General features: G+C 46.0%; 1 protein-coding gene across 1 annotated transcript in view; it reads right to left on the bottom strand.

Annotated features, from left to right (window-relative positions):
• The window catches only part of kntc1 (kinetochore associated 1), a 263597-nt gene that overhangs the window by 15179 nt on the left and 235941 nt on the right, over window positions 1-12477 (bottom strand). Inside the window, exons 58-61 of the mRNA XM_072495542.1 lie at window positions 5346-5400; window positions 5164-5227; window positions 3233-3362; window positions 2138-2227 (exon numbers count right to left, since the gene is read on the bottom strand). Coding sequence (XP_072351643.1) covers window positions 2138-2227; window positions 3233-3362; window positions 5164-5227; window positions 5346-5400 — 339 coding nt within the window. The remainder of the gene's footprint in view (window positions 1-2137; window positions 2228-3232; window positions 3363-5163; window positions 5228-5345; window positions 5401-12477) is intronic.

Genomic DNA, 12477 nt, shown 5'->3' with positions numbered 1-12477 from the left:
GAGTGGCATGGGCTCAACACTCCCCCAACCGTTAACGTCACCCCAGGGAATCGATGGCACCGTGTGATTAGGGGCTGGTTTAGCACAGGGCTAAATAGCTGGCTTTTAAAGCAGACCAAGGCAGGCCAGCAGCACGGTTCAATTCCCGTACCAGCCTCCCCGAACAGGCGCCGGAATGTGGAGACTAGGGGCTTTTCACAGTAACTTCATTTGAAGCTTATTTGTGACAATAAGCGATTTTCATTTCATTTCATTTTCGAATGGCCATCTCACATGCAAGGATCACCCAGGTGGACGGTGGAAAGTGCTACCATGAGCATGAGTCAGACATTGCCAAACGATGTGGAGCACCAGAGCTCATCGCAGAGCAGGATACCATCACCCTCCGTCCCATGGATCAGACCAACTGTTACTGCCAACCCAGAGTCCCCCCATATAGTGTGACAGGTATGCATCAGAGAGGGGGTTGCAGAGAGGGGGGGGGGGGGGGTCGGGTCTCGAACATATCAGGAATCATTGAGTGTGCTAGGATGAAGGTATTATGCACACTGCCAGGGAATCAGGTGCAGACGTGTATGATGTGCGCAGCTGATGGTCACACATCAGCTGTATGTTCGAGTGGAACCCCTTTTGGTTTGTGTAGAGCGACGTGACATCTGCAGGTGGTGATCCTAAGGGGACATGCATCCCATCTTCATCCCCTGGCCGCAGTGCATCCAGGCGATGGCAGCAAACCCCGCTGCCTGGCAGCCTAGGGGGCTCGGTCCACATTGAAATGGATGTATTGACCCGCCTGCGCATACAGGGCATGGATGCACCTGTGCACTGAGGTCTGTCAGATCCCGGACAGGTCCTCACTCCACGCCTGAAAGGACTTTGTAGCGTAAAAGTTCAGGGCAACCATCACCTTGACGGCCAACGGAAGCTGGTATCCTCCTCCATACCCCCCGCGGTGGCAGCTGTGTCATCATCTGTCAGATATGCCTCCTTGCTAAGCCAGTATCTTCAATGGCATGCCCAGTCTGGCAGGTCCTCGAATGACAGGCAACAAGATAGTACACGAGAGGCCTCATTAGCACCTCCTCTTCCTCGGCTTGTTGGGCAACTCGCTCTCCATCCTGGATGGCAGCCACCTGCCTCTCTGCGGCATGCTCCGCTTCTGCCCGCTCCTCTGCTGCCCGCTCCACGTTTTGGATAGGTGCACTCTGTGCACCAACTTGAGTTGCATTCGGCTCAGCCTTGTGCATGAGGAGGTGGAATTGATCCCATGCAAAGCCTCGATCCAGAGTCCTCCCCTATTCCCATGCCTAGCCCCTCCTCACCTTTCTGTTGCGTTTTATCCAGTGGGGTCCTGACATCTTCCAACGGTCGTCCGTATATATCCCCACATTTGCACCCCCCCCCCCCCCCCCCCCCCCCCCCCCCCCCAAGCCAATCCAGAGTTAACATCCTATCTAGTAGGCGTGTCCGGGTAGCTGGGGAAAGATCTTGGTCTCCTTACAAAGAAAGTCTCGCAGCGGCAGGTATCAAAACGTTTTCCTTTCGGGAGTTGGAGCTTCTCCGTTAGTTCCTCCAAGGTCACTACCCTACCGTCCATGTACAAGTCCCTCACCTTCAGTGTCCCTCTGTCCCCCTTTCCATGTCTTGAACATCTATCTTTGCCAATGTAAACTTATGGTTCTTGCAGATGGGGGCCTCCACAGGCATATCGTTGGGTTTAAAATGGTGCCTGAACTGATTCCAGGTCTTTAATGTGGCTACTGCCACCGGGCTCCTGGAGTGTGTGTGGTGGTCATGGTGGTGGTGGTGGCCTGAGAGATGTCCCAGTACATGAGGCCTCCTCCATTTGTACCCCTCCACCTCAGGCTCTCCTAACCATCCCCTTACTCTCTCCACGTTCATTGTTTTTCAAAGATTAGTTTACTCACTATGAACACATATCTATGAGTCTAGCAGACAACAGCATAACAATTGTATTCTAACAATATATCCAAAAAAAGTATGGATTAAAATATTTGTTCATTTAAGTTTTCAGGTTTTAAGTATAATGCTTAAAATATTGACAACATTTCCTCTTTATGGGCATTATCAGTGTTATAGTATATGGTTTTTGTTTCCGTACAATAGGCTATTTTACCTTGCATGCATATCCTGCAACCTCGCCTGTTGTCATGTGATCAATAACTTGCTGCAAAAGGATTACAGGATCAACTGACAAAAGGAACCCCTGCAAACAAATAAAATTCACTATTAAACAGTGACATCAAAACAAAAAAAAAATGTTCATGGGAGTGTCATTGGCATGGCTAGCATTTATTGCCCACTCCCAATTACCCTTGAAAAGGTGATGGTGAGCCATCTTTTTAAATTGCTGCAGTCCATGTGATGTGGATATACCCATTGTGTTCCTAGAGGTGTTGAACACTGCACTTGCCACAATATTAGCAAGTAAATGCCTGAAGCTTATCTGGTTTGTTGCTAATATTTATAACCTAGTGCTAGGTTCACACATTTATTCCAATTAATTCTATTAGCTTAATCAAATAGAAACAGAAAATGTATTACTCAACAGCTGTAGTTCGGGTGCCACGGCGGCACAGTGGTTAGCACTGCTGCCTCACGATGCCGAGGATCCTGGTTTGATCCCAGCCCCAGGTCACTGCTCATGTGGAGTTTGCACATTCTCCCAATGTCTGCTTGGGTGTCACCCCCACAACCCAAAGATGGAAAAGTACGTGAATTGGCCACGCTAAACTGCCCCTTAATTGAAAATAGGAATTGGGCACTATTTTATTTATTTAAAACAAAAAACAAAAAATTAGAGTACCCAATTCATTTTTTCCAATTAAGGGGCAATTTAACCAATTCACCTACCCTGCACATCTTTGGGTTGTGAGGGTCAAACCCACGCAAACACGGGGAGAATGTGCAAACTCCACATGAGCAGTGACCCAGAGCCGGGATCGAACCTGGGACCTTGGAGCCGTGAGACAGCAGTGCTAACCACTGCGCCACCATGCTGCCCAGGAATTGGGCACTTTAAATTAAAAACAAACAGTTCTAGTCTACATCGATTTTTGAAAGATTAAGGATGTCATCATATTAATTTGATTGGATTTATATGTACATTTCTGTCCTTTACTGAAACTCAATATACCGATAGTTTAGTTGTTCCTACTCGAAAACAAATGCACTGCAAGCTGCTCATGCTTACCATGTCAAAACCACATACCTGTATTTGCTGCTTTCTTTTCTCAGAATAAGGAATAAGAAGCAGACAGCCCAGGGCAAATGCCATTAGCTCCAGCTGTACATATTGCTTTGCAATGCCAACAAGATCAAGGTCAAGTAGAATAGGACATCTTCAGGATCAGAAAATGAAATGGTATGAGCAGCATTTTAAATACCATATACATTAAAACATTTCTATTTTGCACTAAGGGGCTATTAATAATGTATTTTACCATTTGCTGTTTGCACATTACAACAGACCTTCTGTAGACACAAAATTCCATGTAAATATTTATATATCTAAAAGAAAATATTTATCTAAAAGAACGGCCATCATGCCAATAGAAAGTTGCAAAAAGCATGTCGATAGACAGAAAAATCAGCGTGTGCAATAATTAACCAAATCTTGAAAAGCATTACCAGCCTTGAGATAAAATAGAACAACTTTAAAGTCAGAAAATAATGGTATGAGAGGTTTTTACAAAATTGAACATAATTAAACCAACATTAATAATCACCCATATGTACTTTTAATGGCAGAAGAAACATATACAGCAATGGGAGGAGTATTGTGTCTTTGACATCTTTGGGATTTCTTTGGTTTCGCAGCCAACAAGTTACAGAATTCTCACAGTTATGATTAAGACAAAAAAGTGAGAGCCAATTTCCATGCAAAGTTCCTACAAACGACAAACTAGGTACATGGTCAATAATTGGTTTTGGCATTTTTAATTTGGGGATTAATATCAGCTAATCACCGAGAGCTCCCTACTCTTCATTTAAAAATAAGGATTCTTCTTTTTATTCCAACTCTACAGAGTGTACCGCGGTTTAAATCTTTCATTGTAACAAAGACATCTCTGATAACACAGTACCCCTGCAGAAATTAACGGAAATGTCAAGCTAAAGTATGTGCTCAAATTCTGCAGCAAGGTTTGAATCCAAATCTGACTGACACGTTGGTCTTTTTTCCCATTTGTGTTGTGATGGAATCTGCAGTGTTAAAGATTGTGTTTTTTTAAAGATAGATGCTAATCAAAAAGGGAAACCAAGAAAGGGAAACTGACCTTCCTGCTTACAAAAACCACTGGTTTGAAACTATATTTAAAAACAGATTTGCCTGTTAATTCAGGTTTACTGAGGGCGGCACGGTGGCGCAGTGGTTAGCACTGCTGCCTCACGGTGCTGAGGACCCAGATTTGATCCCAGTCCTTGTGGAGTTTGCACATTCTCTCCGTGACTGCGTGGGTCTCACCCCCACAACCCAAAGATGTGTAGGGTAGAAGAATTGGCTGCGCTAAATTGCCCCTTAATTGGAAAAAAGAGAATTGGGCACTTTAAATTTATTTTAAAACATTCAGGTTGAACTGGTGTTGATTCTGGGTTTTAGAATGTAGGGGGCTAGCGGAGGTAGTATTTAATGTTTGCCTTGTTTGACTCTTGTACACTAAAAATTACTTTGTTTAAACAGTGGAATCTTGTATCTTCATTCTTTTTAGTAAATAACTGCGATTTCAGATTTAAAAAATACTGGTTGAATGTTTACATGCTCAAAATCACCATTCAACTAAAATCCCCCAAACTGCAAAAGAATAAATGCATGCTAACTGCAAATAGCTGACAAACTTAAAAAAGGGTTGCTGCTGAGGGTACATGGCAGATACTGATGGAAGTGTTCCTGTAAATAAATAAATTTGTTCACTTCCCTATTTACCTGCTGTAGCCTGAGTGGCAGTCAAGTTTCATCAATTTCAAACCAACCCCAACAGGTTACCCCTTTTGGAAAGTTGGGTAGGTTTCATAAATATCCAATAAGTATTTAAGGAGCTACCAATCTCAAATCACTTTCCTACAATTTTCTGGGATAAAACACTACTGCAGGATACAAGTTATTCAGCTGCATGACATTATATTTTATTTGGCAGCACTTACTTTATCAACAGCACAAATGACTCATAACAAGCATCCAATTGCATTGGACTTGGAGGGCACGAAGCTGGATAAAATAAATAAAAACATAGAAATCTAGTTTATAATGTGCACATCGTCTGCTGGACTGCCACTCAAAATAAGAAAAAAAAATGCTAAGGTTTATTTTAAAAATCTTTACTTACCTGAAAGGAAAGGTGCAAGAATAACACTACGCCATGCTCTGGTAAAAGTTGGAATCTGCACAACATAATTTTATGATTCTTAAAAATCAATCGAACAGTGAAAGAGCAGAACATGGTTTTTATTATTGAGTTGAACATTTAAGTGATTATAATTTGAGAAACAAAAGCTATCATCGCAAAAGAATAAATCAGTCATTTGGCCATTCTTCAGGATTGACAAATATTCCTCTATAAATCATAGAATTTACAGTGCAGAAGGAGGCCATTCGGCCCATCGAGTCTGCACCGGCTCTTGGAAAGAGCACCCTACCCAAGGTCAACACCTCCACCCTATCCCCATAACCCAGTAACCCCACCCAACACAAAGGGCAATTTTGGACACTAAGGGCAATTTATCATGGCCAATCCACCTAACCTGCACATCTTTGGACTGTGGGAGGAAACCAGAGCACCCGGAGGAAACCCACTTACACACAGGGAGGATGTGCAGACTCCGCACATACAGTGACCTAAGCCGGAATCGAACCTGGGACCCTGGAGCTGTGAAGCAATTGTGCTATCCACAATGCTACCGTGCTGCCCCCCAAAAAATCATAATATTCCAACAGCTAAATTGCATTCAGCGACTAATATCCTGGTCATCTGGAAGCATAATCACACATTATTGCATTTCAAGCCTAATTTGCATTAACTAAATTATTTGTTTCCTTCTGCTTCTGGAGTGAAAAAAGTGAGGGGTGGATGGCTGGTCGAGCAAGGAAGATGTGTGGCTATGTGAAAGCAAGGGCAAGCACGAGGGTAAAAGAGGTGCAGGAAAATAACAAAAATAGAAAGTGATTGAATGCACTAGAGCAAGCATATGGATTAGAGAGAACATGGACAGGAGATACATGAGCGTATGAGAGAGAAAGACGAGAGGTTATGCTTCTTGAGAACCTGCCGACATGCATAGTTAGTAGCTTGCTGCATTATCAATTCAGCTGCTTGGGAACAAACTTGGCTCTGTATCAGAAGAATGTAAATACAAACTCAAGAACAGGATTTGGTTCCCAGTCCAAACTGAAAGTCCAATGCAGTACGCTGGGAATGCTGTCTTCTCAAAATGTGCTGTCCTTTAAAGCAATAGACTGAGGTCTATTGTTATTCTATACAGGGTCTATTCCCCTGTTACAGTCAGGGGAAAGAAAACAAACAGGCAGACAGTGCAGGGATCCCTCGTGGCCGTTCCCCTTCAAAACAAGTATACCCTTTTGGATGCTGTTGGGGGGGGGGGGGAATGACCTACCGGGGGAAGGCCCTAGCAGCCAGGTCTCTGGCACTGAGTCTGGCTCTGGGGCTCAGAAGGGAAGGGGGGAGAATAGAAAAGCAATAGTAGTAGGAGATTCAATGGTTAGGGGAATAGATAGGAGATTCTGTGGCCGCGAGCGAGACTCCCGGAAGGTATGTTGCCTCCCGGGTGCCAGGGATGTCTCGGATCGTATCTTCAGAGACCTGAAGGGGGAGCGGGAGCAGCCAGAAGTCGTGGTGCACATTGGTACCAACGACGTAAGTAGGAAAAGGGGTGTGGAGGTAATAAACGAGTTTAGGGAGTTAGGCTGGAGGTTAAAAGCCAGGACAGACAGAATTGTCATCTCTGGTTTGTTGCCGGTGCCACGTGATAGCGAGGCTAGGAATAGGGAGAGAGTGCAGCTGAACATGTGGCTGCAGAAATGATGTAGGAGGGAGGACTTCAGGTATTTGGATAATTGGAACGCATTCTGGGAAGGTGGGACCTGTACAATCAGGACGGGTTGCATCTGAACCAGAGGGGCACCAATATCCTGGGAGGGAGGTTTTTTAGTACTCTTCGGGAGGGTTTAAACTAATTTGGCAGGGGAATGGGAACCAGATTTGTAGTCCAGCAACTAAGGTAGCCGATATTCAGGACGCCAAAGCGTGTAGTGAGGCAGTGGGGAAGGGAACACTGACAAAGGAGAGTACTTGCAGGCATGGAGGTGGGTTGAAGTGTGTATACTTCAACGCAAGAAGCATCAGGAATAAGGTGGGTGAACTTAAGGCATGGATCGGTACTTGGAACAATGATGCTGTGGCCATCACGGAAACTTGGATAGAAGAGGGGCAGAAATGGTTGTTGGAGGTCCCTGGTTATAGATGTTTCAATAAGATTAGGGAGGGTGGTAAACGAGGTGGGGGGGGTGGCATTGTTAATTAGAGATAGTATAACAACTGCAGAAAGGCAGTTCGAGGAGTATCTGCCGACTGAGGTAGTATGGGTTGAAGTCAGAAATAGGAAAGGAGCAGTCACCTTGTGAGGAGTTTTCTATAGGCCCCCCAATAGCAGCAGAGATGTGGAGGAACAGATTGGGAAACAGATTTTGGAAAGGTGCAGACGTCACAGGGTAGTAGTCATGGGTGACTTTAACTTCCCAAACATTGAGTGGAAACTCTTTAGCTCAAATAGTTTGGATGGGGTGGTGTTTGTGCAGTGTGTCCAGGAAGCTTTTCTAACACAGTATGTAGATTGTCCGACCAGAGGGGAGGCAATATTGGATTTGGTACTTGGTAATGAACCAGGGCAAGTGATAGATTTGTTAGTGGGGGAGCATTTTGGAGATAGTGACCACAATTCTGTGACTTTCACTTTAGTAATGGAGAGGGATAGGTGCGTGCAACAGGGCAAGTTTTACAATTGGGGGAAGGGTAAATACAATGTTGTCAGACAAGAATTGAAGTGCATAAGTTGGTAACATAGGCTGTCAGGGAAGGACACAAGTGAAATGTGGAACTACGTGTCCTTGATATGTATGTCCCTGTCAGGCAGGGAAGAGATTGTCGAGTGAGGGAACCATGGTTGACAAGAGAGGTTGAATGTCTTGTTAAGAAGAAAAAGGAGACTTGTGTAAGGCTGAGGAAACAAGGTTCAGACAGGGCGCTGGAGGGATACAAGATAGCCAGGAGGGAACTGAAGAAAGGTATTAGGAGAGCTAAGAGAGGGCATGAACAATCTTTGGCGGGTAGGATCAAGGAAAACCCCCCAAGGCCTTTTACACATATGTGAGAAATATGAGAATGACTAGAGCGAGGGTAGGTCCGATCAAGGACAGTAGCGGGAGATTGTGTATTGAGTCTGAAGAGATAGGAGAGGTCTTGAACGAGTACTTTTCTTCTGTATTTACAAATGAGAGGGGCCACATTGTTGGAGAGGACAGTGTGAAACAGACTGGTAAGCTCGAGGAAATACTTGTTAGGAAGGAAGATGTATTGGGCATTTTGAAAAACTTGAGGATAGACAGATCCCCCGGGCCTGACGGGATATATCCAAGGATTCTATGGGAAGCAAGAGGCGAAATTGCAGAGCCGTTGGCAATGAACTTTTCGTCCTCACTGTCAACAGGGGTGGTACCAGGGGATTGGAGAGTGGCGAATTTCGTGCCCCTGTTCAAAAAAGGGACTAGGGATAACCCTGGGAATTACAGGCCAGTTAGTCTTACTTTGGTGGTAGGCAAAGAAATGGAAAGGGTACTGAAGGATAGGATTTCTGAGCATCTGGAAAGACACTGCTTGATTAGGAATAGTCAGCACGGATTTGTGAGGGGTAGGTCTTGCCTTACAAGTCTTATTGAATTCTTTGAGGAGGTGACCAAGCATGTGGATGAAGGTAAAGCAGTGGATGTAGTGTACATGGATTTTAGTAAGGCATTTGATAAGGTTCCCCATGGTAGGCTTATGCAGAAAGTAAGGAGGCATGGGATAGTGGGAAATTTGGCCAGTTGGATAACGAACTGGCTAACCGATAGAAGTCAGAGAGTGGTGGTGGATGGCAAATATTCAGCCTGGATCCCAGTTACCAGTGGCGTACCGCAGGGATCAGTTCTGGGTCCTCTGCTGTTTGTGATTTTCATTAATGACTTGGATGACGGAGTTGAAGGGTGGGTTAATAAATTTGCAGACGATACGAAGATTGGTGGAGTTGTGGATAGTGAGGAGGCTGTTGTCGGCTGCAAAGAGACATAGATAGGATGCAGAGCTGGGCTGAGAAGTGGCAGATGGAGTTTAATCCTGAAAAGTGTGAGGTTGTCCATTTTGGAAGGACAAATATGAATGTGGAATACAGGGTTAACGGTAGAGTTCTTGGCAATGTGGAGGAGCAGAGAGATCTTGGGGGTCTATGTTCATACTTCTTTGAAAGTTGCCACTCAAGTGGATAGAGCTGTGAAGAAGGCCTATGGTGTGCTAGCGTTCATTAACAGAGGGATTGAATTTAAGAGCCGTGAGGTGATGATGCAGCTGTACAAAACTTTGGTAAGGCCACATTTGGAGTACTGTGTACAGTTCTGGTCGCCTCATTTTAGGAAGGATGTGGAAGCTTTGGAAAAGGTGCAAAGGAGATTTACCAGGATGTTGCCTGGAATGGAGAGTAGGTCTTACGAGGAAAGGTTGAGGGTGCTAGGCCTTTTCTCATTAGAACGGAGAAGGATGAGGGGCAACTTGATAGAGGTTTATAAGATGATCAGGGGAATAGATAGAGAAGACAGTCAGAGACTTTTTCCCCAGGTGGAACAAACCATTACAAGGGGACATAAATTTAAGGTGAATGGTGGAATTTATAAGGGGGATGTCAGAGATAGGTTCTTTACCCAGAGAGTAGTGGGGGCATGGAATGCACTGCCTGTGGAAGTAGTTGAGTCGGAAACATTAGGGACCTTCAAGCAGCTATTGGATAGGTACATGGATTATGGTAGAATGATATAGTATAGATTAATTTGTTCTTAAGGGCAGCACAATGTGGATAGCACAATTGCTTCACAGCTCCAGAGTCCCAGGTTCGATTCCGGCTTGGGTCACGGTCTGTGCGGAGTCTGCACATCCTCCCCGTGTCTGCGTGGGTTTCCTCCGGGTGCTCCGGTTTCCTCCCACAGTCCAAAGATGTGCAGGTTAGGTGGATTGGCCATGATAAATTGCCCTTAGTGTCCAAAATTGACCTTTGAGTTGGGTGGAGGTGTTGACCTTGGGTACGGTGCTCTTTCCAAGAGCAGGTGCAGACTCAATGGGCCGAATGGCCTCCTTCTGTAAATTCTATGATACTCTGATTAATCTAGGACAAAGGTTCGGCACAACATCGTGGGCCGAAGGGCCTGTTCTGTGCTGTATTTTTCTATGTTCTATGTTCAGGTGGACACTAAATAACACTTTGTACCAAAGGGTCCTCCTAATATCCTGTGGTGATCTTTGTGAGGGGTTTCCAAGACGGAAGACGTAGTGATCACAAATATAATTAAACTACTCACTAACACTATCTTTATGCACAAACTATGACTATAATATCTCTTAGGTACTAACTATGACGATAATATCTTAACTAGCTCTGCAATACACTTCTAATCTCGACTTCTTCAGCTCTGATCCACTCTCGGGGGGGGGGGGGTCGGGGTCATGGGAGAGACGAGTGAGGGCAGGAGGGCCAACAGAGGGGGGGCTGGGGGAGGTGGCACAGTTTATGTAAGCCATGTTAACTGGAGTCTGTGCTCGGGGGTTTGTTGGTTATATTGGTGTGTTTTGATGTTTAAAATTGTTAAAATTATAAATGCCTCAGTAAAATATTTTCTAAAAAGAACTGTGTACACGCCATGTGGGCAAGCTCCCGAACTCCAGGGTTTCCCTTTGTTCAGGGACCCTCCAAATTGGCTGCTTGCAGTGCCACCTTGTTCCACATTTCCGACAGTGACCTGCTTAAGCCAGTGTAGCCCCCACGCCATTCCATTGTGTTGCACCTTTACCCCTTTGCGCCCACTCTTGCTGCCGCCCTCCAGTAGTACCCCTTTGCGCCCACTCTTGCTGCCGCCCTCCAGTACAGTACCCCTTTGCGCCCACTCTTGCTGCCGCCCTCCAGTACAGTACCCCTTTGCGCCCACTCTTGCTGCCGCCCTCCAGTACAGTACCCCTTTGCGCCCACTCTTGCTGTCGCCCTCCAGTACAGTACCCCTTTGCGCCCACTCTTGCTGCCGCCCTCCAGTATAGTACCCCTTTGAGCCCACTCTTGCTGCCGCCCTCCAGTACAGTACCCCTTTGCGGACGCGCACGCACGCACACACACCGAAGTAAGACTAACTGGTCTGTAATTCCCAGGGTTATCCCTAGTCCCTTTTTTGAAGAGGGGCACGATATTCGCCACTCTTCAATCCCCTGGTACCACCCCTATTGAAAAAGATCATTGCCAATGGCTCTGCAATTTAATCTCTTGCTTCCCATAGAATCCTTGGATATATCCCGTCAGGCCCGGGGGATTTGTCTATCCTCAAGTTTTTCAAAATGCCCAATACATCTTCCTTCCTAACAAGTATTTCCTCGACCAGAACGTGGCCGAGGTCTGGGACATGGATGGACGGCACAGTCGTCCTCAGGGTGGTAACTGGGCTGGCGACAGGCCAGTGGACAGCGGGGCGGAGCGAAGGGCCAGCAAGACAAGGTAGAAATCAGACCCAGCATCGGCAGCCTTGCATAGGAGCCGTTTGACTACATGTACTCCCTTCTCCGCTTTGCCGTTGGATTGGGGGCACAGGGGACTGGATGTCACATGGGCAAAATTGTACCACATTGCAAAGTTGGACCATTCCTGGCTGGCGAAGCAGGGGCCATTGTCCGACATAACCGTGAGCGGGATGCCGTGTCGAGTAAATGTTTCTTTACATGCACGAATGACTGCAGACGAGGTGATGTCGTGCAACCATATCACCTCCGGGTAATTCGAAAAGTAGTCCACGATCAGGACATAGTCTCTACCCAGCGCGTGGAGCAGGTCGATGCCCACCTTGGTCCATAGTGACGTGACCAACTCATGGGGCTGCAGGGTCTCACGTGGTTGGGCCGGCTGGAAGCACTGACAAGTGGGGAAGTTGAGCACTGTGTTGGCTATGTCCTCATTAATGCCGGGCCAGTACACTGCCTCTCGGGCCTGTTGGCGGCAGTTTTCCACGCCAAGGTGGCCCTCGTGTAGTTGTTCCAGGACAAGTTGGCGCATGCTATGCGGGATGACAATGTGGTCCAGTTTTAGAAGAACCCCGTCTACTATCACCAGATCATCTCTGACATTATAGAACTGAGGGCATTGGCCTTTGAGCCACCCGTCCGTTAG

The sequence above is a fragment of the Scyliorhinus torazame genome, chromosome 1, assembly GCF_047496885.1.
Source record: "Scyliorhinus torazame isolate Kashiwa2021f chromosome 1, sScyTor2.1, whole genome shotgun sequence".
NCBI classification, from domain to species: domain Eukaryota; kingdom Metazoa; phylum Chordata; class Chondrichthyes; order Carcharhiniformes; family Scyliorhinidae; genus Scyliorhinus; species Scyliorhinus torazame.
This window is presented reverse-complemented; position numbering and strand designations above follow the sequence as displayed.